The 25,813-nt window shown below is 43.3% G+C and overlaps 1 protein-coding gene across 6 annotated transcripts in view; it reads left to right on the top strand.

Moving 5' to 3' along the window:
- rapgef1b (Rap guanine nucleotide exchange factor (GEF) 1b) overlaps nucleotides 1–25,813 on the top strand; it is a 45,762-nt gene that overhangs the window by 10,322 nt on the left and 9,627 nt on the right. The window contains exons 2-14 of one of the 6 annotated variants that reach the window (XM_085280003.1): nucleotides 11,937–12,082; nucleotides 12,626–12,804; nucleotides 14,822–14,978; nucleotides 15,072–15,160; nucleotides 15,253–15,411; nucleotides 15,921–15,971; nucleotides 16,549–16,663; nucleotides 17,925–18,105; nucleotides 18,453–18,959; nucleotides 19,983–20,185; nucleotides 22,227–22,388; nucleotides 24,095–24,241; nucleotides 24,766–24,858. In XM_085280003.1, coding sequence (XP_085136129.1) covers nucleotides 11,937–12,082; nucleotides 12,626–12,804; nucleotides 14,822–14,978; nucleotides 15,072–15,160; nucleotides 15,253–15,411; nucleotides 15,921–15,971; nucleotides 16,549–16,663; nucleotides 17,925–18,105; nucleotides 18,453–18,959; nucleotides 19,983–20,185; nucleotides 22,227–22,388; nucleotides 24,095–24,241; nucleotides 24,766–24,858 — 2,189 coding nt within the window. The remainder of the gene's footprint in view (nucleotides 1–11,936; nucleotides 12,083–12,625; nucleotides 12,805–14,821; nucleotides 14,979–15,071; nucleotides 15,161–15,252; nucleotides 15,412–15,920; nucleotides 15,972–16,548; nucleotides 16,664–17,924; nucleotides 18,106–18,452; nucleotides 18,960–19,982; nucleotides 20,186–22,226; nucleotides 22,389–24,094; nucleotides 24,242–24,765; nucleotides 24,859–25,813) is intronic. The other 5 variants (XM_085280004.1, XM_085280006.1, XM_085280005.1 and 2 more) reach the window with 5 other exon arrangements.

Raw genomic sequence — 25,813 nt, 5'->3', positions numbered from 1 at the left:
TTAGCAGGAAGATGACTCGCATTACAAACTAGATCTTAAAATAGCTGCATATGTAAATAAAAAGGAAAGCTACACAGTAGCCAGAGAACAATTCTGAAACCTGGTTTTGTATATTTTTCAGTTTCAGCACTGTGTTATGTGATGTGCTGATGTCCTCTGGCCTTAACACAGTGTGCACGAGATGTGAGCCCTATGCACATGGCAGCTTTTAACATGATGTTTCTAGATTTTGTAGCTAATTTCTGTTTTGCTCAGGGATTGGCAATATTGCCGCAACTTTTTTTGGGGGGGGGGATAAGAATAAATCAATCCTTATACTGCTTCATGAACGTCCTGCTCCCCCCGTGCTTCACACTGCTCTCTCTCCGGTATTAAGGCTGTGCACTGGCTGAGATGAGATTGCTTCTCTTCAGGATGTTTGCCGGCTGGCTATCCTTTGTCCACCATGCTGCCGTCTGTTTGCAAAACGTTACGCCTCCCAGTGCATCTAATGAACATCGTGCTAACTGCATCACTACCGATCATGCTTTTGCTTTGTACGTGAAAAGCTGGACAGTTTAAACAGTGCGATAATTTATTTATTTATTCAAGCCCTTTGTCCCCTTTTTGTCACCATTTTCCCTTTTTTAAATTAACAATTGGGTCAGCAGAAGCTTCCAGCATGTTTTTTCTGTGCGTTGATGATGCTGTTGAAAATCAGACCTTAAGGCATCCCCTCTGCAACCCTTTGTTGCTCATGGTTGAATAGTTTGGAGAACCTTTGTGTTTGTGACTGTGGATGCTGGTGTGGGTTCCTGCGCTCTGACACAGAGGACAATTGAGTCAACTAGACCTTAGGGCTCACTCCATAGCTTTCAGTACAACCTGTATGAAATTCTCTGCCAAGCGCTTCCATCAAATAGCTCCATTAGCTCATCCCCTGCCTGCCATTAATACACAGACCCATACTGAAAGCATCCAAGAGTGAGGATTATCTAAATACTCATAATATTGCATAGCCAGTGCAGTGTGGTATTATCCTTGAAGCATATACAGTGTATTGCAATAATTGTTTTTAAATGAATCATACTATTGTGAAGGAAGCGAGTCAAAGTGAGTGAAGAGGATAAATGAGTGTGTAGCGTTAGTCATAGATCTACAGAGTGTGGAAACACAGACGAACAATGTGACAGACATTATCAGCACAAAGTAAGTAGAGAAGAAGAAATGCTATCAGTAATGAACCACCTTCCTATTGCAGCAGCAGAGGGGAAAAGGTTGTGTTAGCTCCAGAAACACAGAGCTTTGGAAGATTGAGTTCTGCTGGCTTTATAGTTAAACAGAGGAGGCATTGAGGCTCGAGACTTGTAAATGTTTATGCCACCACACAATACGCGAGCCTAATGGTCCCACCCTCTTCTGAAACGCCACCACCAGGCTACACAGGACCTGCATCAGTTAAATAGCATACGGCCTTAAAATCCACCCAGCGTCTAATCAAAATGATCAAACATTCCTTAAAAGCTACTTAACCAGAGCAGTTAATGGAATGACTCACTTTTGACTCATGCTGTGTTAATAGCTTCATTTACAGAAAAAAAGACTTCCTTGAGCGTATCTGCAGTGAAGTCGGGATCGTGGTGGCGTTGCAAGTCTTAAAGATCTGTCGCTCTTGCATCCAGAGTATACAAGGGTTACACACTATTACTGTGACATGTATATCTTATAAAACTAAGAAAAAAAGCTGTTTTACGTGCTGCAAAATATACAGTTATTACCAGTCTTTAAGCAAAGAGAGCTGCATGAATGAACTCACTGACTTGCAGCATGCCAGCATATCCAGAGCTCCACACTGACCCACTACCCTGAATAATGTTACACATCATCTACCGCATCTCATCTGCAAGCTGTGTAATTATGGAAGCGTGCATAGTCTACTCTAACCTCAGTAGCCTTAAATGTAGATGTGTTAATTTAAGACTTTTGTTTTGAGACTATACCACTTTGTTTCCCATCATTGTTCTGTTTCAGAGTGTGCGTGTGTGTAAAATACTGCCTCTGAACATTGCTTCAAGCTACTTTTCCATGAAGGATGATGGATTGAGAAGTCAGTGAATAGCAGATTACTATCTGTTTCAAAGTGGGTTTAAGATGCACAGCTCATTTCAGATCACAAACAAACAGACTCAAGAATGCAATGTGTCACCAAGAGATTAGGCTGGATTTTTCTGTTTCTTTTTGTGGCCTAATGTGACATATTTTCCTCCCCTCTCTGATAATTATAGTTGCAGGTTACTTTGTAGATTCTTCACACCTTTTCTTTTCTTTCTTTCTTTCTTTGCCATTGTTTGTCATATTGGGAATCAGATCGTATCTGCATGTTTAGTGTTATCCTATGCCTTTTCTAGGCTGCCGTAACTCCAAAGTGACAAAAAAAAAGGCGAGAAAGTGGGAGAAGGTGCTTTTGATATCTTTTTATCTCTGCAATCTTGTGACTCATAAGGGTAATGATGCCTCTCTTGCAAAGCAGGAGTTTCCCTTTATAGATACCGATTCAGATATAGATAGTATTCTTAATCATAAGCCTATTGTGTGCTGTCTGCTTAGATCTGAAAGCAAATTGCACAAACAGTCAGGAAACAGGAAAGAGACTGTCTTTTTCTCTTTTTTTGTTATTGTTGCCCTGCTGTCTGTTGTTCACTTGCTCATCTTCATGTCGCATACAGATGACCAGCCACAACCTCTCTAAACAGTTATGGATCTGATTAGCTTTTTTGTGTTATAGATGTGCTTTATAGATTGCCTGTGTTTGTGCGGTCATGCTCTGTTAGCCACGGTTGACCAGGCCTTCTGTTACCATGCAACGCAGCACCCAGAGCACCTCCATCACCACACTGATATTTGCTCCTGACCAGTGACCCATGGCTGGTGGGGTTTGCGTTCCTGGTCACTGACATACTGAAGGGCATACTTATGCAAGTATCGGCTGAGGCGTGCTTTATTGAAACAGAGATTGACTTGGGAGGGGATAAAAATAAGCGTGTACTTTTGTGTGCTTAGAAATGAAACGTGATAAATGCTTTGCTTTGGTAAAACGAATGTGATGTAATGTGAGAAACCCATTTGAGTTTTGTCGCTCCAGTTTTTGTGGAGTAATTGAATTCTACAAATGAGCTGGAAATGTATCACTTGAGCAAAGTATTCATTTAAATATAAATTAACTTTGAAAGTGTCTCATCAGTCTGATAGCTGCAAATTGGTTGTAGTTGGTGGTAATTCTTTTTTGTAACTGTTCTTATGCCAGTTCAGTTTTTTGTTTTTTTTTTCCTTGCCCGTTACCTTTTATTTTGCACTTCAGAATTCGGTTGAGAATTGAATGGCCAAAGAAATTTATCATTTATAATTGCATTGCACAAGCAGAAACGATCTCCCACGTCTCATATGCTCATTTGTTAAGTGGACTGCAATAGACTCGAGCACTTAGTATCTGTATCTCATTTACTTGCTGGTTGAGTGGATTTGATGATCTCGGCCTCACTGTGGCTCCTCGTCGTTGAACTTCATGCTCAAACAGCACAGCTGGTTAACTATGGACTCCACCATTGCACTTCCTCTGTTACTTTTAAGTTAGCTGTTAGCCAGTGCCTCATTACTGTACTGTGCAAAAATTCCTCATTTCTTTCTATTTTGCTTCCAGGTGGACTTGAGCAACAGTTCTCCAGGCATTCTGAGGGTCTTTCAGAGTTTTTCTTTGACTGTTTGGCCTTCTTTGCTAATTTTCTGTCCAGTCCAGTTAAGCCACATGACAGACAACTTGACAAAAAACAATTTTAACTGTCTTTAGATACTCTGTTACTAGCAGCCTATTGCAACAACACATAATGTATTCCTTTATATTTAGTTTAATCTATTAAAAATGCCAAAGATAAGAGTTTGACAGGAATAAAACAGTATTTTTTGCAAGAAGGTGTTTCCAGAAGAGCTATCAATGAAAAACATGGCATAACTCAGCATGACATTCAGTGTCCTTAAAAACAAGTGGAGGACAAAAGAAGATGTGGAAGGCCTAAATAACTATCTAGAGCAGATGAACAGTATCTGAGCATCAAGTCTTTAAAAAATAGAAGACAAAAAAACAGCAAAGACCTGAAACAGGACCCGAGATCTGGCTATTCAGTTCATCTACCTGCTTTGGTGAAGCCTCATCAGAATTGGTGTCAGTGAAAGTGTGGCTGTCAAGATGGAACAAGGAGAAAAGACTGGGGAATGCCAACTTATGCAAGAACTGGAATAAAACTCAGTGGAAGCACATCATATAGAGTGATGAATCCATATTTGAAATGTTTGGTTCAAGTCATTGTCAGTATGTAAGAGGAGGTTAGGAGAGAGGTGCAACATAAGCACATACTGCCATCTGTAGAATATGGTGGAGGCTCTGTCATGTTTAGGAGCTGCTTTTCAGCCAGTGGTGTTGCGGACCGTGTCCAAATTGCTGCAACACCATCTGGAAAGCATTTGATTGGCAGCAGCTTCATTTTTCAACATGACAGTGATTTCAAACATGCTGCCAATGCAGTAAAACCATACCTGGATAGAAGAACAGACAATGGAACGATATCAGTCAGAGCCTGAACCTCAACACTGTTAAACCAGTGTGGGATCATTTTGATAACAACATAATCTAAAGAGCTTAGTGTGTTCTTCAATGAGTCTGGAGATCTATTCCTGAAGACTACTTAAAGAAGTGGCAAGAAAGCTGTCTAAGAGAGTTCCTGTTGTGTTGAAGAATATAGGTGCTCATAACTAATGTGAACTTAAAGTTAAGAATTATATAAATTCTGTTTTTGCCTTATATATAGTATTTTTGTGCATCTTTAAACAATAAATAAATCACTGCATTTACTTCCCATTTTTCCAAGCAAAATATGAAGAGAATGAGAGGTAGCTCAGACTTTGTCACAGCACATACCAGACCTTCCTACCTTCGTCATCCTTGGACTGTGGCTTGACCTGCAACACACCCACCCACCCACATACACACACATACACACACAGAGCCTGTGGTTTCCTATAGCGCTGCATATTAACTGTGGATATAAAGAGGATTCCTATTGAAAACTGAACACCGCCAGCAGGAAATAACCACTACAATGGAGAGAATAAATAATTCACTAAGCACTTAAATATTTCCTGTTGAATTTTTCTCTTTCCTCTCCATTTTTTTTCTCGCTGCTGTTCATCTTATGTGCCTCAGGCTAGCATCCCCCCCACCCTTTGCTCCACAGCAGGTCTTACTTCTTGTTCCGCAGTGTAACAGACAGCAGTTAACACTGTTGTCATTTTCATAGGTAAATAAGAGCTCAATGTAAGCAGAGTCGCTTATAAACAATGACATGGCTATTTACGTGTATCCCATATGGTGGGTTTCTGCTTAAGTGTGCCAGATTCTTTGTCTTTATTTAAAGAAGGCTGCGTAAACAGTAACAGCTATAGCTTAAAAGGAAAGTGGGATTAATGTGCATCAATTTGTAGAGGCTCTTTTTTTTTAATCAAGCATATTTGTGGCTGTGTGTATTTTTATATTTATGTGGGTGAGAGGAACATACCTATGTTAGATCTACAACCCCATCTAATCTTTGTAAAAGGGCACTTCTTATAGAGAACTCATTTATTTACATCAAATGCAGGGGTAATGTCATGATTCCATGTGACTTACCTTAAAATAATTTTTAAAAAGATATTTATGGGCTTTTTAACTTTTATTATGGCATGACAATTTAGAGTTTACACAACAGCTAGGAGAGAGCATAAGGGAACATACACAGCAAATGAACTGGGGTAGATTTGAACCATTTCCAGTTTGCATTGCAACTTTTTAGCGAGTGCAAAACAGCTGCAATGCTGTTTAGCAAGTATTCAGCGACTTTTTTCCACACAATTTGCCATCTTCTATATACATTACTGAGCGCTGCAATCTGCTAGTGACCCAAACAATTGCAAGGAGGCTTTCAGTGCAGTGCTTCATACCTCTGTGTGACAGTTTCACCTAGCAACTGCAAGCAGCCTCCTACAACTATTTGCCAACCAGCTGGGGAATACACCTTTTTCCCAAGTGACCAACGGTTACTAGGGGGTCTATAGACCAGTTACTGGTGTTTAGCAATCAAGACATAATGTGGATTGCACAACACTGGACATTATAGTCTTCATTTCCAGTTAACACTTGTACAGCTGCTGTTATTGTGTATATATTTATTTATATTTCTTCATACATTCTTATATAGTTCTATATTGTGTATTTTGTTGTACAGTTATTTTATTTTCAACTTTAATTTATATATTTTCTCTTATTCTTTCCCAGTTAAATTTACCCTTCATTCTAATTTGTGTTGTACAGTTATTTCATTTTTAACCTTAATTTATATTTTATTCCTTCCTAGTTAAATTTACCCTTTTTAATTTTTCATATTTATTTCCTATCTTATTCATAGCCTTTTCCTTTTTTGTTTTCTTTAGGTCACGAGCAGTTGTCCAAGCATTTCACTACATATCGTACTGTGTATGACTGTGTACGTGACAAATAAAATTTGAATTTGAAATTTGAATTTGACAATGACTGGTAGCAATTTCCAGCAACTGCTCATAACTGGTCATGGATTATACATTTTACCTCAGTGACTGGTGGTTACCATGCTAATGCCAGCTGGTTTTTATGCCTGTGATTGGGGCCATAAGAACATGGATCCACACCAACCAGTTTTCGGACATGATGACAGAGTAAAGGTTTACCAAACTGAAACCTAAAGTAAGCTGACAGTCACGATTAGGTGTTAGTAATGGCACAGTTCTTAAAGCCTGTTGGATGTAACGCTATAACCGGTGACAGTTTGGTCAGATGACAGCTTATTGAGTTTATTAAGACTGTCCCAGACAGATGAAAAGATGCCCCAGCTAGCAAATCAAGTTAACATTGCTGGTACTGTGGGTCTTTGCTTCAAAATGTGTGCAACAGAAATGCCGTTATAAACTCAAAAGCATATTAACATACTGATGGACTGAATGAGTCCAGTGTGAAGGCTATGTATACATATACTTGTAGGTTTTATCTCTCAAGGAGTCTGTGTAAAGCAGAAAAAGAACTCATTTTTGCAGTTCATTCATCCTCTAAACATTTTCTATGCACACTTTCAGATCAGTTTCTCTCCCCCCCCCCACTTACCTTTTTCATATGCTGAACAGCTGTCACACAGTGACCTTTGTGACTCTCGTAGCGGTCGTCTAACAGGCTAAACACGTCCGCAGAGGAAGGTTTGGGGACACTTTCACTGAGAAGCTCCTCACTGAAGGGGTTCAGCAGGAGGTGACAGCTGTACATGTAACTAAGCACAGCCTCATCTCTGCTTTCCACCCTGTTTCGTCTTACTCTAAGCCTACAGGGCCAGTGAGAAGGGAAGAGGCCACCAGCTGTCCTGTATTGATCACACCTGTACTGAGCAGCAACCACATCAATCTGCCAGCCCGTCACACCCCGACACACACACATATGGCACCAGTCGTCATGATCAGCAATACAGAACGGGATTTTTTTTTTCTAATTTGGAAAATAGATAAATAAGATAAGTACAATTAAGAAACAAGTTGTTTCATAAATTGCAGTTTTTCACACTACACAGACTGCCATTAATAGCAGGGGTGGAATTAACCTCCTCCCACTCAGAGATACTGTATTATAAATAGAAAGGGGAGAGAGGAAAAAAAACCCTCCTAATTTAATAATATTCAGTTTATGAGGAAGCAGCATTTCAAACACCTTCAGGTATGTCTTTTTGTCTGACAGCCTGTCAGGATTCCAAATAAGACTGTTTATTAAAAAACCATTTGCCTTGCGATTTGGGAGGGTCATGAGTTCAAGGAAGTTTTTCAAGATATTAATCACACTGATACAGAATCATGTTAGCCTGTAGGGATTGTGCTCGTAGCTATGGTTCATGTGGTGAGGCTGACAAAACCCTAGACTGGCTGCCTTTCCAGGTGGAATACTAAATAAACTATTTCTTATTCTAAATGAAATGTTCCTGGACAGCAGGTGTCTGTGGGTTGCCTTAGGGCAGCAGAATTAAATGCAGAGGTCTTTTCAGACTCCAGCAAATAACAAGCGAAATATACACAAAATTAATTTGCGGTATATTGCATCCACTTACCTCTTTTTGCCAGAAGCATCCATAAATTTACACCCTATGTGTGTGTGTGTGTTTTTTTTTTTCTGTTTGCTTATTGTGTAACAAAGCCTTCAGACAATTCAGCAGCTAGAAAGCTCCCAGGGAATCTGTTAACACCGCAGAGCTGGATGAGAACTCTCCCAGGCTTTGTTGAAGAGTTGTTCAGACTCAAGTGTTTGCTTTAAATGTCCCCAAGGCCTTTAAGAGCAGCAAAGTGTCTGCAGAGTTTAAAAGCCTCCAAAAAAGATGTTTACTTGTTAAATCCTTCGCTATTTAGTCTTAACAATGTCATTTATAGTCATTTTTTCACATATCCTACAGACTTGGATTTTTGCTACCAGAACTAACATGAACCGATTGTCATAAGGTTTTTACCACCGTGGCGTTCACATGAACTGTGAACTCATCGCACTGGGGATTTTTTTTGCGGGAGGTTTACGCGTAATTGTGAGTTTGCAGTGTGACGTGAGGGTTTGGGGGTTGTTTGGTTTCAGTTCTTCAGGGGACTGAAGCATTTTACAATGTAAGAGATAAACCAAGACTTTTTTTTTTTTATGGAAGCCTAACCCACTTTGATGTTTGTCAGTTAGGCTCTGCTGTTTTATTTTTTTTAGTTTTTACTTTTCACTAAAATGGATATGGAAGCCACAAATAGAAATCAACAAAGGCAAAGCATCACATATTAAATCTTCAAATTAATTCTTCTTCTTTTATCCCCTTGGTCTCTCAAAGCAGTTTTAAAGTAGTAAAAACACAAGTATCGGCTTTGAAGTAACATTTGAAATGGTGTAAAGCTGCGTAGATTGATATGTTGAAGACTGGAACCAAATTGTAGCTTTTAAAAATTGTTTAAAGCCTTCAGTATAGCGGTTGCACCAATTACTTTGATCTGCAAAATGGGGTCCTGGGTCCCCAAGGTTGGGAACAAGGTTGGTTTTATAGTTGTTGAGACATGATCCGAGTCCCAGTTTGGCCACTTATGTGCTCATCATAAATATGCCTAAAAACCTGAGAAAATAGAGGCTGGAAAATGTGTTGCATTTTATGTAAAAAGTAAAAACTGGCAGAAACTCTAATAAGGTGGATCATGGGATGCTTTGAAGTCTTTTTAGTGACGGTAATCTAACAGTGCCTCAGGTTGTTCGAGGGTTAAGTGCATAAATGTGCTTCCATTTGGACTTATTCATGGCGCTTGGGTGTTCGAGGTGCAGAAATGAATAGTCTCCAGTCTCAGTTTGGCACTGAGACAGTTTTACTGTTTTCCAGGCTGCCAGAATCTACGGGTAGCAGACGACAACAGTATTAGCGCCTACACAACTTCCAATTTTATCCCACCCCAAAACGGTTTAACTGTAAAGTTTCTTTCACTGTTTTGTTTCGTCGATGACTCGTCAGATCTGTCTGAGACATTACAACCAATGACATCATAATTCTGGCCAGCAGCAGGCAGGAAGCTGAGGAGAGGACCTGGCTGTGCACTCTCTCACAGAGGAGGGGAGGGTGGATACTTAAGGGGGGGCTGCATGACTATAACAGAGCACTTCACTGTGTTCTCCCTCTCTCTCTCATGCTTGCTGACTTTAACAGTGTCCATTTCTTTCTGTTGATGATGTCATTTTCATGCTGAGCCAGACTTCCAGTTCTTTCTGCTCCCAAGAACTAAAGAGGAAAAAAAAAAGACTGGGTTGAGAAGTGAATAGGGGAGCGGAGGATTGATGGAACCAGCCCTGTGCGCCTGATAAACAGCTGAGCCTCGGGACCGCGATGTGGCGTCTGAGGTCACCAGCTGTATCGATCGTATGCACTCATTGTGCTCGTGTCATTGCTTCTCAGCTCTGGGGCTGGGACGATGCTGAGTTGCAGCTGTAAACGTGGACACAGCTCTGTGTAAGCTGCAGTTGAGTGAGAGGGTGCAGCGTTTTTGTGAAGTCCGACACAATCCCCTGTGCACGTTCCCAGATTAAGGGGATTCTGGGCGGGGGGGCGCTGAATTTATATGAAGGCTGATGTGCAATCAAAAACATACTCACTACTCTACATGTAGTCTGTGACTCTGTAAAGCGAAGTCCAGCCAGGAGAGTGTCTTGGCTTGTGGCAAAACTGACTTAACACTGTATGTACAGCCTCGGGGTGTAAAATAATCTCTCACGCTAGCTGTGCTATTCAGACCGTGCTCTTCTGGAGCTCTGAAGGACAACATCATCCCCTGCGGCGCGACTACAAAGTGTAGATCCAGACAGCAGTGCAGATGAGAAGGTTGTCCCTTCCTGCAGGGTCTTCATCGCACCGAGTGACTGCTCTGTCTTCTTTGATAAACTTGTCTTCCTTCTCCTTAAATCCTGCCCAGCTGACTAGACGTTGTTATTTCTTTACTCCACTGACTGTGTGAAATGAAGAGGCACAGCATACCAATAAAATATGCTATCTCTGTCACACGGTGGCATGAATTTACTCTCTCCCTGGAAACAGCCGCTCATGAAGTTACATTTGAGTTAGTTTGTTTTTACCCCAGGAAAGCAAACACGTTGAAACATCTATATGTGATTGATTCAACCGATTTGGATATTAGAAACTGGGTCAAATTCAGATTAAAATTGATGAGCAGTCATGAAAGAGATTTCCAGCAACTCTGCGTTTTGCTCAATCCTCTCTCTCTGCGACACGAATAACTTACTAATGCTTGCCCCATCCCGAAAAACAAATTCACCTGGAGTTTTCTTTTTTCTTTTTCTCTTTTTTTTTTGTGTGTGAAGCTGGGATAAAAATTTTAAAAAAATCCGCGTAAGAACAAGAGACAAGGGGTCACGCATGCCTAATCTCAGGAAATGCTACGGCAGCCGTTCTCACCAACATTTTTAATGAGAACACGAGGCCGTCCTTGGCCGTCCTGGCGAACTTTGGCTTTGCGCTGGGTGTAAAGGATGACGGGGATTAGAGATAGAACAGTGGGGTGGATGCTTGCGTGTCGTGTCGATCAATGGTGCAGATGAAAGCACGGCCTCTCTGGAAGTCTGGTTTGTGGCTCTTTCCTGCTGTTGATTGCTATTCTGCAGTCTTTTTGGTTGTTTTCCTTCACGCTGATGGCCCCAGAATGCCACATCCCGCCGTTGCGGCGCTCAAGGGAGATTAAAGCAGATAAAGGTGTCATTTTGTCACTGATAAAAACCCACACTCGTCATGTCAGCTCCCACTGCTCTTATTAGTATTTATTTCCTGGTTCAGCTTCACATAGGAGGGGAGAGACAAAGAGGTGAAAGGACAACATGAGGGAGCACCTTATTTATGTTAAGGCTCTGTTAATCCTGGGATCAACTAAACCCTCACTGCTATGAACTAGTTGGAATTCTGCTAAATAACTCATCTATTATGAAGCTGCTGTCTCTGTAATCCTGTAAAGTCATTTTCATCTCTGCACTAACTAGCAGAGGCACACTCGTCTGCTTTGGCCTGGTCTCCCTCACATCTGTACAAATAATGAGCTGCTAGATGAGCTTGAGCAGCAGATTTGTGTTAGCATTAAAGACTCCAGTTTTCCCTTTTGGAGTCTTGCTGGTGCTCAGCTCCTGACTTGAGCACCACTGTGTGATAGTGATATCAGCACTTCACTGAGCTTGTGCCATCTGCTTACATCTAATTTCTATCCTCAAACCCCCTTCCTCACCCCCCACCTCCCCCTTGAGAATCTCTCCTCCGTAACTGACCATTCAACTTCCTGTGTTTTCCCACTCTCGTCCACAGACTCGCAACGGTCCCATCTGTCCACTATCACCATGATCCTGAAGGACAAGTTCCACTCTCCCAAGATCAAGAGGACTCCATCCAAGAAGGGCAAGCAACTGCAGCCCGAGACAGCAGCCAAGAGTACTGAGAAACCTACTAACAAGGTGTGTGTGTTTGTGTGCGCCAGCAGACATGTGTGTATCGTGGGAAATCCAACGCTTTCCCGCCTATTCCGTGTATTTGTTTGCCTCTTTGCGAGGCGATTGTTTTCCTGTCAGATGTTTTGTGCTCCTCTATTCCATTGTGTCCGCACGTGGGTTTCCCTGCTGGTTCCCACAGCCTCCCAGTCGCTGTGGCGGCTGGCTGTGCTTCAGCAGGTGTCTAAACCTATAAAGGCGCGAATGGAACCGCGCTGCGTCGTGAATGAACTCTGTTAGCTCTTAAAGGCTTTTGGTGTAATGAGTATATTCCTCAGCAGTCCTGCTGTGAAAGACTAGAGAGGCTCAAAGAGCTCTTTGCAGGAGCACCAAGATCACTCAAAGCCACATCACTTGATAGATGATGCTTTGAACTGTGAGCAAACCACAGGAGTAGCAGACCCAATGCACAGAGCCCAGACTAAATAGTAACTATTTACTTCTCTTATAAAAATGAACTTTGCAGTCTAATCCTGAGACACTGTTTTGTGGTTGTGGGTTTTTTTTTAGAAGGTTAGTAGGCTGGAGGAGCAGGAGAAAGAAGTGGTCAGTGCCCTGCGCTACTTCAAGACAATCGTGGACAAAATGGTCGTGGAGAAGAAGGTTCTGGAGATGCTTCCAGGCTCGGCCAGCAAGGTGCTTGAAGCAATCTTGCCCCTGGTGCAGGTAGAGGCACGGATACAGCACAGGTGGGTAATAGAAAATGTAGGTCAGTGTTATAATATTCTTTCTGCAGTCTTTTTCCCCACTTTAGATTTATATTAGTGACACTGTATCACTTCTCAGTTTATTCTTATTATTCTTGCCTCTCGAAGCAGCTTGTAAAGTAGCTCGGTCACATGTTCAGACTAGAAAGACGCTGGCTTCCTGTCAGCGAGGAGCTTGTGAAGATTGATAAGTTCGCAGGCTCCCCTCGAGGCTCCCCCGATTCGAAATCTGAAGTTGTATAAGCTCACATCACTCGCTGCCCTCTCTCTCTCCATTAACACATTTCTTTTTGTGGAACAGAAATTAATTTCAGCTTTGAGATATATCAGCCCGTAGCACGAGTCAGTTTGCTTTATTTCCCCTGTGTGTTTGTTGTTGTTGTTTTTTTAAAGTAAGCCCAGCTACAGTTTTTTGTGGACAGCTTTTGCCAGGACATGTTGAAACTTCTCTGTCTTTGTCTTTGTGCCTTTTTTCTCACCCATCGTTACAGATGAAGTACGGAGGTCAAAGGTCAGAGCACTGTGTTTAGAAGCAGTTGATGGATTGTTGCTGGAAAACTGAGCAGCAGCCATATTTTAAGATTTGAACTCAATCTTACCGAGTCCAAATCTCGACAGATCCCAGTAAAAGTTTACATTATAGTTACTTTACAGCTCTAAGTTTAATGTCTTTTGGCAAATGAGCTACAGTAAGTAAATATTGTTTCATAATATTAGCTGTTAAGTTTCCATTTTAGCGATTAAAGGCAAGGCAAGGCAAGTTTATTTGTATAGCACAATTCAACAACAAGGTGATTCAAAGTGCTTTACAGAGACATTAGAAACAAGAACAAATAAAAAGCATGATTTAAAATTGATTAAAACAAGCAAATAAACTAACTAACTAATTAACAAACAAACAAACAAACAAACAACAGTATATAAAATCAAAACAGATAAAATCAGTAGTTAAATGTAAGTTTTGAAATTTAAGCTTAAAGTGTGGATTTGGTGCTTTATTCAAATGCAGCTGAGAACAGGTGAGTCTTCAACCTGGATTTAAATAAACTGAGTGTTTCAGCTGATCTGAGGCTTTCTGGGAGTTTGTTCCAGATATAAGGAGCATAAAAGCTGAATGCAGCTTCTCCGTGTCTGGTTCTGACTCTGGGAACTGATAAAAGACCGGATCCAGATGACCTGAGGGATCTGGATGGTTCATACTGGGTCAGGAGGTCATTGATGTATTTTGGTCCTAAACCATTCAGAGCTTTATAGGCCAGCATCAGAACTTTAAAGTCTATCCTCTAAAACCATTTTTCCGTTGGCTACATGTGCGGTATATTTGGTTTCAGGGATTTAATTTAATTTGAGTCAAATAGATGTAACTCCAGTGAGAGTTAAGTAGAGAGCTTATTTGCTAAAACTGTATTAGTATATACAAAGTCTAGTCAGCCACATGAATTATAATCACTCTAGATCTCCTTAGCTCTAGCGTGATCTACGTCCCATACTTGTCCAATCCACCATCTCCCTACTTCTATAGCTTCAGTTCTCTCCCACTCGCTTAAGGACTAAGCCGTGCAGAGACATTGGAAGGATATTCCTGCACTGTGAATCAGTCGCTGCGTGTTGGTACAGGCCATTGCCACACCTTAGTGTTAAGTCTCAAAGTATGATTTGCTAAATGGTGAAACAACACCCACTTCCCTACACTCTCCTGTTAGCTCTAGCAGCCTTATTCCTAGCCTCAAGCTTGTGGCCTAAGCAATTCCAACCAATCCCCCCCCCAAAAATGTTTGTTGATAGACAGTAGATAGAATGTGTCTTATTTCTGTGATTTTTCTCACTTGCAGCCTAACATGTTCCCCCTCCTCCTTCTCCTTCTTCACGCCTTGCTGTTGTGCCCTCTTGGATCATTCTCCTTCCTCACTTTTGCTCTCCCCTCCTGTGCATGATGTGCGTCGTATCTGTACTGTACACCACCGACCCCCCCCTCCGAATTCCTCTTCTCGTCAAACAGTTCGGCGCTGTCATCTTGCCACAGCCGCGTATATCAGAGTTTGGCCAACCTTATCCGCTGGGCCGACCAGGTGATGCTTGACGGGATTGACTTGGACGATAAGGAAAATGTGGCTTCTGTCACCAATGTCATCAAAGCGGTGCTGGATGGAGTAAAGGTATGGGCCCTGTGCTGAAAATGATGTGGCAGTGTGCTAAAGTGGAGTTTTCAGAGGAGACTGAGACTGGCTGCGTTGTCTGTCTGTGAACAGGAGCTGGTGAAGCTGACCATAGAGAAGCAGGAACAGCCGTCACCTACCACACCTAATAAACCAGCAGCACCTGCTGTCACAGCCGAGAGGTGAGCGCAGAGCACACTCGCAGGACTACGAAGATTCAGGCGCTCCGAGTACGTCCCGTCACTCAATCTGCTTTTTTTCTTTACGTACGCAGCAGCGTGTCAGCAGAGATGCCCCTGATAGATCGGGAGCAGGAGGTCTCGAGTAAGCCGGCTCCGGCAGCCGCTCCTGTGGAAGCTGCCCCTGAAGTACCAGACGTGGAAGTAGCACCTCCCAAACCACCACTACCGGAAGCCAAAATGGCTGAGCTCAGGTGAGGGTGAAAGCGCTCCAGCTGCGGGTGTGATATTGCGGATTGTCTGTGTTTAAGTGAGCAGGGCTACAGTATCAATACTTCTCCCAGCTGAGCAGACGTTGCTGAAGCGTTCGCTGTGGCGATAAAGTCCGTAGAAACCAAAGGATTTCCTGTCGCCTTATTTTTGTCTGGTAGCTTTGAGGCTGTGCGGTCAGAGGTCACCGAAACTATTTTGTGACCATTTGTACCGTCGCCACAAAGCATTTATTCGTTGCAGCTGTTTCAGTGTAACTTTTCTTTATTCTCAAGTTGTTTCACGAGTAACAAATAAGGAGTAAAGGAAGCTTTTGTGGAATTCAAAGGGGTTTTCTTTGAGGTTTGAACTATTAACACTTTTTATACTCGAGCCTTAAAAATCTGAATCAGTAGTTTGTTTGTTGCTCTTCCTTCCTTACTCTCTCTGCTGTGTCTGTCATTTTTTTTGTATTTATTTATTTATTTTCCCATTTTTTGGATTCTGGGAACAGAGCACAGTTGAGTGCCGAGGCTGGCCAAAGGAGACCCTCTCAGAAGGAGAAGTATGTTAGCCCCATAGGATCATCTGTCTCCATAATAACATCCCACCCCTCCCCCCTTCCCCATAAAACTTCTGGATTGGATGAAAGTGCTTTTTGATTTGCATGGTTGCGTTGTTTTAAAGTTTGTGTCATCCTGGGTATTCCCTGAAGACCTTCCCATCCAATCAGAAGACCGCCCAGTGCATGAGAGTGTATGACTGACCCTATGAAGTGTCCTTTTTCGCTGGCCTCCATGTCATGGTCGCTTCTGTTCGCTCGTCGCCTCATTTGGATGATATTAACTCACTAAGAGAATTTAGGTTTGACAAGCAGGAGAGAGCCTAACATGAAACACTCTCACTTTTCATCTCACTCTCCAGAGGAGGGATGATAATGTGTGTGTGTTCATGTATATATACATCTTTTTGTTGTTGTTGTTTTTTATGTGTGTGTGTGTGTGCGCATACATGTCAGGAACCGCGTGTTCTGCGTGCTTGCCTGATTGACCTTTTTTTAACTTTGAGACAAAACGCTCATTGTTCCTGTTTTGCTTTCTTTCTTTTTCTTATTCTGCTGTTCTCCATTTATCCGTCTGTAGTCCTCCACCAGCTCTTCCTCCTAAGAAGCGACAGTCAGCCCCTTCACCTACACCAGTGGCAGTTGTCGCCCCGATGAGCCGTGGCTCCAGCCTCCCGTGTAGTGACCACAGACAGGTGAGGCTTTAACGTCCAGTGACCTACAGTACTGTGCAAAACTCTTGAGTCACCCCTCATTTCCTTATATTTTGCTTCCAAGACACCTGAATTTCTTGTCATTTTGAGCATTAGTTCTCCAGACTTCCATGGCTGTTTTTTCACTCTTTTTCAATCCAGTCCTTGTACCTGACCATTTTAATATGAATAGTTTTTTGTTTTGTTTTGCTCCGTTTTTTTAAGGCATAAAATAGAATTTTTGGTTTTTCACCAACAAGGTGAGTCCAAACATCTATTAGTTGAAAACCTGGTGTGGAGTATCTGAAAGTCGTGTCCTTAAGAAATAAGAAAGAATCCAGTAAAGACCTGAAACAGTACCCTGCCATTCAGTTCATCGGTCTGCTGAAGTCTCATCACAAATGGTCTCAGTGGAAGGATGGTTGTCAAGATGCCATTTATAATGAAGGAGGACAGGGAGAAATGGATGCCACGTTACACAAGAAATGGACTGAAAATTAGTGGTAACATGTCAAATGGGGTGATTAATCCAAATTTGAAATTATGTATTCCAGTCGTCATTGGTATGTACATGAGAGAAGGTCACAAGAGGTGAGGGTCTACAGTCGTTTGCAAAACATGTTACTGCCATCTGTAATGGTTTGGGGCTGCATTTGAGCCAGTGGTGTTAGAGATCTTGTCAAAGGGGATGGAATTATGAACGCAGAAAAGTGCAGTCAGATTCTGATCCATCAAACAACACCATCTGGAAAGCATCTGATTGGCAGCAGCTTCATTTTCAGCATAACAACGATCCCAAACACACTATCAGTCATGGAGTCCAGACTTCAACTTTATTAAAGCAGTGTGGGATCATCCTGACTGAGAATGCAACAAAAGGCAGCCAACATCCAAAGAAGAGCTTTGAATGTCCTTTGAGAAGCCTGGAGAACTATTCCTGAAGACTACTTAAAGAAATCAGAAGGAAACTTTGCCAAAGAGAGTTCAGGCTGTGATCAAGCATATCAAGTCATATTGTATATACTTGTTCAAATTGTACAACCTCCATTTTTGCTTTGTGTACTGTATTTTCATGTATGTTTGCACGTTTCAATAAATCACTGCACCTGTTTCCCATTTTCCTACAAAATACCAATAGAAAATAATGGCTCAGGACTTTTGCACAGCACTGTATTATAGCATCCCATTAGTTTACTTTAAAACCTTAAATGCAGTAGGTATTTGTAGGAAGTAAACTAACCTTTCAGTGTCTCTGCAACAACAGGAGTATGAACAGGAGTTCCTTCAGAGGCGTTTCTCTGGGGGAAGCCACTCGTACGGTGGCGACTCTCCCCGTCTTTCACCGTGCAGCAGCATGGGGAAACTCAGCAAATCCGACGAACAGCTTTCTTCCATAGAGCAGGACAGCGGGCAGTGTTCTCGGAACACCAGCTGTGAGACGCTCGGTAAGAAGTCCAGCTATTCAGCGCTGAATTGCTTATTTTATTTCTTATGCTGGTCAAATTGCTTGCACAAAATACTAAAGATGGGTGCATATTTAAATGTTAACAATGTACAAAATCAGGAAAAATATGTGCTTTTTTTTGCACAAATAGTTGACAGAAAAGTAAAAAAAACAGTCAAAAGTTCAACTGTGAGGTAATTATGCTGTGTTAGCTCCTGCTATTATAATTGACTTAAGGGGGTGGGTTCCTTAATATTTTCAACACTAGTTGTTGATGAAATATGAAGAACTAAATAAAAAAAATAAAATGTAATGTAAATAAAAATCATCTTCTCTTTATCTTTGCAGACAACACAGATCACTACGACCCAGATTATGACTTCCTCCACCAGGACTTGTCAGCTGGGGAAAACTTGCCCCCAATACCAGTTGGGGGGTGCCTCAGCCCCCTGCCCGAGTCTCACAGCGAGTCCTCTTCCCCCGTTCCTGGACAGCACCCCTCGCATCCACGCTTCAGCGCTCCCCCACCCCAGCACCAAGATTACTGGACCCCCCAGCCCAATCAGTCCTCCCGCATCAGCGCACCCCCTGCCCTGCCGATGAAGAAGCGGCGCAGCACCCAAACGTCGTCCTTCTCCGACAGTGGTTCCAGGGTGCTGTACGAGCGATTCCCCTCGCAGTACGACAACCTGTCGGAAGAGGAACTTCATCCAACGCCACCGTTCCCCCTTTTCACACCCATCTCACCCATGCCCCAAACAAATGGGGGCGTGTTTGTTTCCCAGTACGTTGCCAGTGAGAATGCAGATGTCCCCGCCAGCCCACCGCCACTGCCAGAAAAGAAAAGCAAACACAGTAAGTGAGGGGGGGAGAAAAGGGGCAGGAGACATTACGATGCAGCTGTTAGGTCTAGAAAGAAGGACGACCTTTAAATGAGTAAAGTAAGATTAAAGGTTAAAGACTGAAGTCGAGATTTGGAAAAGGACGCTCAGTGCACTTTGTCATCCACTTGTTGCACCGCGGTTTATGTCAAGGAAATATTCCTCTGTGAATAGAGGCAGGAAGTGAACACCAGGATGTGCTACAATGGGTTCGGCTCCAGGGGCACAGAGGGCAGTGGATGGTCACTTCCTCGCCCGACTGCTACATCACTTCCTCTCATGCTACTGTATTATGTCATTCCCAGCAGCAGACTGCCCTTCCTGCTTTTTTAATCACATTCCAGAGTCCTGGTTGATGTAAAGTGCAGTATATGCACACTACTGTTAACCCAGTGAGAATCACTATATAATAAGGTTTGTGTCATTCGAGGAGCTTTGTCAAACCCAGGAAAATAACTGATGATGTCATAGTGATGCATTCATGGGCTTTAGAACATTTTTAGCAAAATGTCTGAATCACCAGGGTGTTAACCACGCAGACGGAGTTTAATGAAAAATGTTATTGTGTGGTTGCCCAACACTTCGCTGTGACACGCTTACGTTTTTTTTTCCTTTTTAGATCTCCTGTATTTTATATCTCCCATCTTGCATGAGCAATACTGATTATTTACACTTGTTATAGACGTCAAGGTTAATTTCAAATTGTATTACTTTACAGTAATACAGAGAAAATCACAACAGTCAAATGACCCCCTATGAGAACGCTCTTGGCAACAGCTGGAAGGAAAAACTCTGTTTTAACAGGAAGGAACCTCAAGCAGAAAGAGGCCTATGGTGGGGCAGCCAGCTGCTGTGACTGGTTGGGGAGAGGAAGATGAGACAAAAGACGCACTTTGGAAGAGAGCCAGAGAATAATAATAACTATTTTTTCTTAAAGTTGGAACCTTACGCAAAATAAACAACACGTTTCCTAATCGAATCAATCTCTTTCCTCCAGTCCTTCAATACATGCAGTTTGTGGAAGACTACTCGGAGCCACAGCCCTCTGTCTTCTACCAGATGCCGCAGAGCGAAAGCATCTATGAACAGCGCAACAAGCGCTTCCAGGAGGTCTACGGCTTCAACGACTCCTTCAGCAGCACCGACTCAGTGCACGAGCCGGTGCAGCCCCCGGCTTTGCCACCAAAGCAAAGACAACTGGTAAGAGACATCTCTACTTCAAAGGGCCGCGACCTCGAGCTCCTTTAATATTTCGCCACATTTCATAAATTCTCAAGGCCTGAAGCAGATAAAATAGCCGGGTTTGCTCATTTGGGCCGAGTGAGCAAAGCTGTAATTTAAATTCCTGGAATCATTCAGTTCCGTTTAGAGCAAAACTTTGAAGCGGTGAAGTGTTTGTTGATGAAACTGCAATTTATGAAATGACACCTTAAATTACTAAAAAGCGTTGCGAGCCCGTGTGAAGAATACAAACAAGCCGTCTGCAGCGGCGGTGGTCCCTGCCGGCAGGAAGCAAAGAGTAGCTGCAAGTGCATTCCAGCGGTAATCCTCATCAATTTTCTCTCAAGCCTCCTCTTCTCTTGTTATCTCCCTCACCTATTCGACTCCCTCTCTTTCTTCTCTCTCCATTTCTGTAACCGCAGCAGACATCTGCACATACGTGGAGGTGTTTGGTTGTTAGTTGGAGATAAGACCGGCCTTTATCAGATCCAGACCACTTATCTTAATCTGGGTCGGCGTCTGGGTTAATTGAGACAACCGTCTGACAATGAGTCAGTGGGGAGAGAGTGGAGGAGACACACACCAGGATAAGTCACAGCAAAAGAAGGGCACACTGCTATCAAGCAATGCGTTCTCACACTAGCTCATTATATACTACCAAACCTGGAACATTATTGGTTACTTTCCATGTGATCTTAGTTATTTTCTCTGTGCTTCTCTAACCACTTTAAATTAAGAGGGGCTTTTTGTGCACCAGTCACACTTTAACAGCTTTTGGATTGTAGTTTAATAGCAGTTATGAGGTGGGGAACACGCAGTCCTAGTGAAGCAGATCAGCTGAGTTTTTGGCGCCTTCATTTTTATGTAGTGGTGAAAATGTTTTGATTTTTAAAACAAGGGTTTTTTGGGGGCCTTTAATGTGACTTTTTAAAATGTTTAACGATCACCACTAGAGAGCTTTATAAATATTTTGTGTTCACGGTAGATGATCCACATTTTGCCACATTTCCAGAAACACAATCGTCTTTTGTCCACAAATATGACTGCGCATTTGTGGACAGTAAGCAGATGACATGCTTCTCCGGGGTACAGAACAAATTCACAAAGAGAGAAACAGACTTTGTGGCTGAATGGCTGCCTACCCAGACCCACTACCTTCATCCGCTGTCCCCTTTCTGCCATCGACCCCTGTGTATTTTTGAGCCAGGCACCCAACTTTTATTTTTATCACTCTTTTGTCTGAGCATACAGTCGGGCCGCGCTCATCTCCGCCTTCCTGCCCCCTAGGCCTAATCTGGCCTCGTGTTTTGGACTTGATGAGCTCGTGGCCCAGTGGACTAAGCCTGTTTGCCTCCTCCATAAACCCATGTTCCAGGCTTACACGCCTTGGCAACTTTACAGGGCTTTGCAAAAAAAAAAAGTCAATTCAGCCGCTGTGTGGATAAGGAAATGGGTGGGGGGAAAAAAAAAAAAAAACTAGAGCGGATCATATTGGCTCTGTTTAGAGCGTGTTGCAGCTGGCCTGGTTTCTGTAAAGCTCTTAAAGCTCAGGACATCAAAAGGTGTAGTGGGCTGTCAGAGTCAATATAAATGCGTGTAACCTGAACACGTCACATGTGCTGCAGTAATTAAGGTTTTCCAGGAAAACACAATAGAGAAGATTCAAAATCAGACACATTTTCCCTTCTCTTGTATTTCCATCTGCAGCCAATGAGCTGATGCTTCTCAGCTGTACTAGAAAAACCTCCTACGCTTTTACCACTTAACTTCACTGCTCCACTGCTGACCTTTGATTAAATCTGCTCTAATACAGTCTCGCTTCCTAGTGTAATCAACTGTCCCCTCTTCTCTTTTTCTCTTTTAACACCCTTTTTTCCCCACATCTGCACCTCTCCTCAACCCCGTCTTATTCTCACTCTTTCTTTCTTTCTTTCTTTCTTTCTTTCTTTCTTTCTTTCTTTCTTTCTTTCTTTCTTTCTTTCTTTCTTTCTTTCTTTCTTTGTCTTCGTTTCCCTCTCAGGCCTCCCACTCCTCTTCCCCTTCTTCTTCCTCCTCCTCCTCTCTCTCCTGCCACCTCCAGCCGTCTGTGGCGGCAATGGAGGAGGCGGGCTCTGGGCTGGGCCTCAGCATATCGGTTTCTAACTCCTACCTGATTGGCCAGGCGTCCATGACCACACCCACGGTAAGTCTCCCCCCCCCCTTCCCTTCCCTCCTTCACCCCGTGCATTTGAACTCTCCATTCTCCACTCTGGCTGGGTGCTGTGTCCAGGGGTAGCTTGACCCTGTGTGTGTGCTTCATATGTAAATACAGTCTTGTCCATCTACGCCTGCACCATTGACGTTCCTGACTACACCCTCAGGCGTTTGTGATTTGTTTGCTGTGCAGTTAGATTTGCTGCTCCACCCATCCATGCGTGCATTTGTTTTAACTGTGTGATTTTTGTTGTTGCTTTAAAAAATATATATATTGTTTATTATTGTGTGCTTTGCGTGGTAATGAGTCTGTGGAGTAATTTGTTATAGTTGAGTGCAGCTTCTTGCTAGCAAAGCTTGTGAGTTTGTGTGCAAAGCCTTCCTCTACCGGTTGTATTTGATCCTTTTCTTCTTTTCAGTGTGCCTCAGTTATTGAGTTGTAGGTACAAAGCAGCCCATTGGAACATCACATGAGAGTGTGTCAGGTCTTTTTTTGTTTCATTTCAACCATCAGCTTCTTCTTTAAGGGTTAGCTTGAGGCTAATCAGTGCTGTGTTCAAGTAAGCACTTTGTAGTAGATTTGGGATGTGTGTCACAGCCTTCCGGTCAGTATTTTTTGGAGAGTTGACCCATGGTGATCCCTCAGTGTGTGAGGCACGCTGAGACATGGTGTGGCTCTCCCTCAGGGTATCTCCAATGGAATGCAGCAGCAGATGGATCTGATGGAAAACACATTCCCTCCATTTCGACTGCTCTTCCTTCCACTCCTACTTCACCCTCCACCGTGAAGCCTCTCGACTACTAACCCTGTCCCTCTCACCTCCGTGCTGGGAGTGCCTTTTTCTCTCCTAAACACATGCACACTTCCACATCTCCCATTTGCCAGTTTCTGTGGAATGTTTGCATTCCTCAAATCGTCAGGGCATGATGGTTTTTGGGGGAATGTCAAGGGGGGGGGGGCGCCTTCCAGGAAAGCAGCTTTGCATATGTCGAGAGGGATGACGTGTTAAAGGAGCGGAGAGGAATTTCACAGATTTGGGAGGATTTTCGAGATTTGCGTTGCAAAGTAAAAGAAGAATGAGATTCTTCGGTTCCGGTTTCTGTTCGGCTGTGCATGAGCGTGCCATTTCATTTGTCTGCGTGTTTGCCAGTGATCTATGTGTTTGCACCACTCTGTGCTGGTATGCTGAGACAGGGCTGCTATGTGCAACATGTTAGAACAAGTTACTGCTCCCTCCCTGCTGCCAGGCATCTATTTAGTGGCCACATGAACCACCAAACATTTAGACATCGCTTGTTGAAACATAGATGCACACTGAGAGCTGATGCTGGCTTATCCATGTCCTTGTTAAGCCAAGCCCTTTTTTTATAGCTTCCATGTTACCCCTCTGGAAATGTTTATGTTGTATTTAGTTTAGGTGTGTGTGTGTGTGTGTGTGTGTGTGTGTGTGTGTGTGTGCGCGCAATTCATGTTCAGGCACATCACTCCCATAGTCAAAGGCTAATGGAAGTTTTGGAGGTATGAGGTGAACACGCCCCCCTCCCTCGCTGTCTTTTTCCCTTTGTGCAGAATCTTTTTCTACCTGCTCTGCCTCCTTCTTTCTGATCTCTTAGACCTGTCTTTTTCTTCTTTTTTTTTCCTTTTCATTTTGTTTTGTCTTCTTTCTTGCTTTCATTCTTTTCCACCAATCACAGAGCTTGGACCAGGTTGCCTTGACCAATGCCACCATTCTGGATGGCAGCGGGGGCGGGCCCAACGGTTCCCTGGCTGGCTCAGTGGGTTCTATGGCTGTCTGTCTTCCTTCTGAGTCTTCTCTCACTGACTCTCTCCACACCTCAGCGGTGAGCGTACAAAAAAAGGACAGATGTTGGAAGCTCAAGCAGGAATACTTTTGAACCAGCTCTGTGAAACAGATTTAAAAGGGGGGAAAAATGTGATGCTGGATCCCTTCCCCTGGCAGATTGGTATTAGATCACAGCTGTTTGGCGTACAGTATTGTTGCTCATATAATAATAACGCAGTGACTCATTTTCTTAGTGGTATCTTGTTGTCATTATCACTGCTCACAAGCTGACTGCTGTCTGATTATTGGTCCTTAAAAGAATCCCAGCGGAGCATGTTGCACTGCATGTTCTTCTTGCCAGTAAATATTATTACCTGTTTGTATCTAACGCACTCCAGCGCCACCTGGTGGTCACAAGTAAGCAGAACTAGAAGGCACATCACTCTGTAGAGCGCCAGACCTCGACTAGACTGCTATCTCTCCTCCTTAGCCACACATTCTCACTCGGCGTCTGCTCCACCCTTAGCAAACACTCTCTGCCGCCCTCACACCTCGGTTTGTGTCCCTCCTCTCTTCCCATAGAGCGAGAGCGCGAACGACGAGGGCGGGGAGGGGGAGTATGTCAACTTGTACTCATCCAGCCAGGCCAATGGGGAGCTGCCTCACTCCCTCGGAGTAAGTAGCTGACCGGCACGGGGTGGGGAGGTGAAAGGTCAATTCCATCTGCACATCCCCATCACTTCAGGGGTATGAATCAATTGGAGGGATTTCGAGCGACGGTCGGCAGATGTCAGCCTCACATCTGTTGCGCGCCGAGCAGCTTTTATTGATTCACCTCCTGGAGCGATGGCGAAGAGATGGAATGTGAACATGGCCAAACCTGACTGAGCATGACTTGAGGTTCACAGGGTTTTGCCTGCAAGGGACTCGTGTGCTCCGGCTGGTGTCTGTGGGGGGAAAAAAAAGATGTCCATGTTGTGTATGTTGTTATGAATGCCTGGCTGCTGATTGCCCTCCTCTCTCTCTCTCTCTCTCACTGGCTGCGCTTTAACTGTAACAAGCGTTTAACCATGTTCAAATCTAACACCTAACATGTCGCTGCTGAGGGATTCTCAATGGTTTCCAGTAACACTTCTCATAACAGTTGTTGTGCACCTGTGCATGTGCGACAAGTGTATGTGCGTGCGTGTACAGTGGTGTTTGTATTCCCTTGGGGCAGCTTGTGCATTTGGGATTTTAAGGCATGTTGGGGTGAGGTGAGAAAGAGAGAGAACAAAGGATTAGGATGATGTATGGAAGTGTGGTTGTGTTTGTGGTTCTACATTTGGTGCTTCTACCCTGTGGTGTTGTTCTGGTTTGGGTATCATCTGTCGGGTTTTTCCTTACTCACAACGAAGGAAAGCTTCATTATTTGACCCCCCCAGCTCATTACACCTTATCTGCATCAGCACTAATGGGGACAACATCCTTTGTAAACCTTGAGATAAACCATTCACCATTTCTGCTCTGCCAACATGTTGCATGAGGTCCTAGTGGTCCCTCTGATGCCATCAACAGCCACGCAGCCTCCTGTTGCTGCTTGGGGGTCATTCATCAGTGATGATGTTACAGATGCTCATTTAATTATTTA

This window comes from Mchenga conophoros, linkage group LG7, assembly GCF_057382185.1.
Source record: "Mchenga conophoros isolate Kocher_MC1m ecotype Shallow Benthic linkage group LG7, M_conophoros_male_GT1.1, whole genome shotgun sequence".
NCBI lineage: Eukaryota > Metazoa > Chordata > Actinopteri > Cichliformes > Cichlidae > Mchenga > Mchenga conophoros.
The sequence above is the reverse complement of the archived record's forward strand: the minus strand, read 5'-3'. Positions and strand labels throughout refer to the sequence as shown.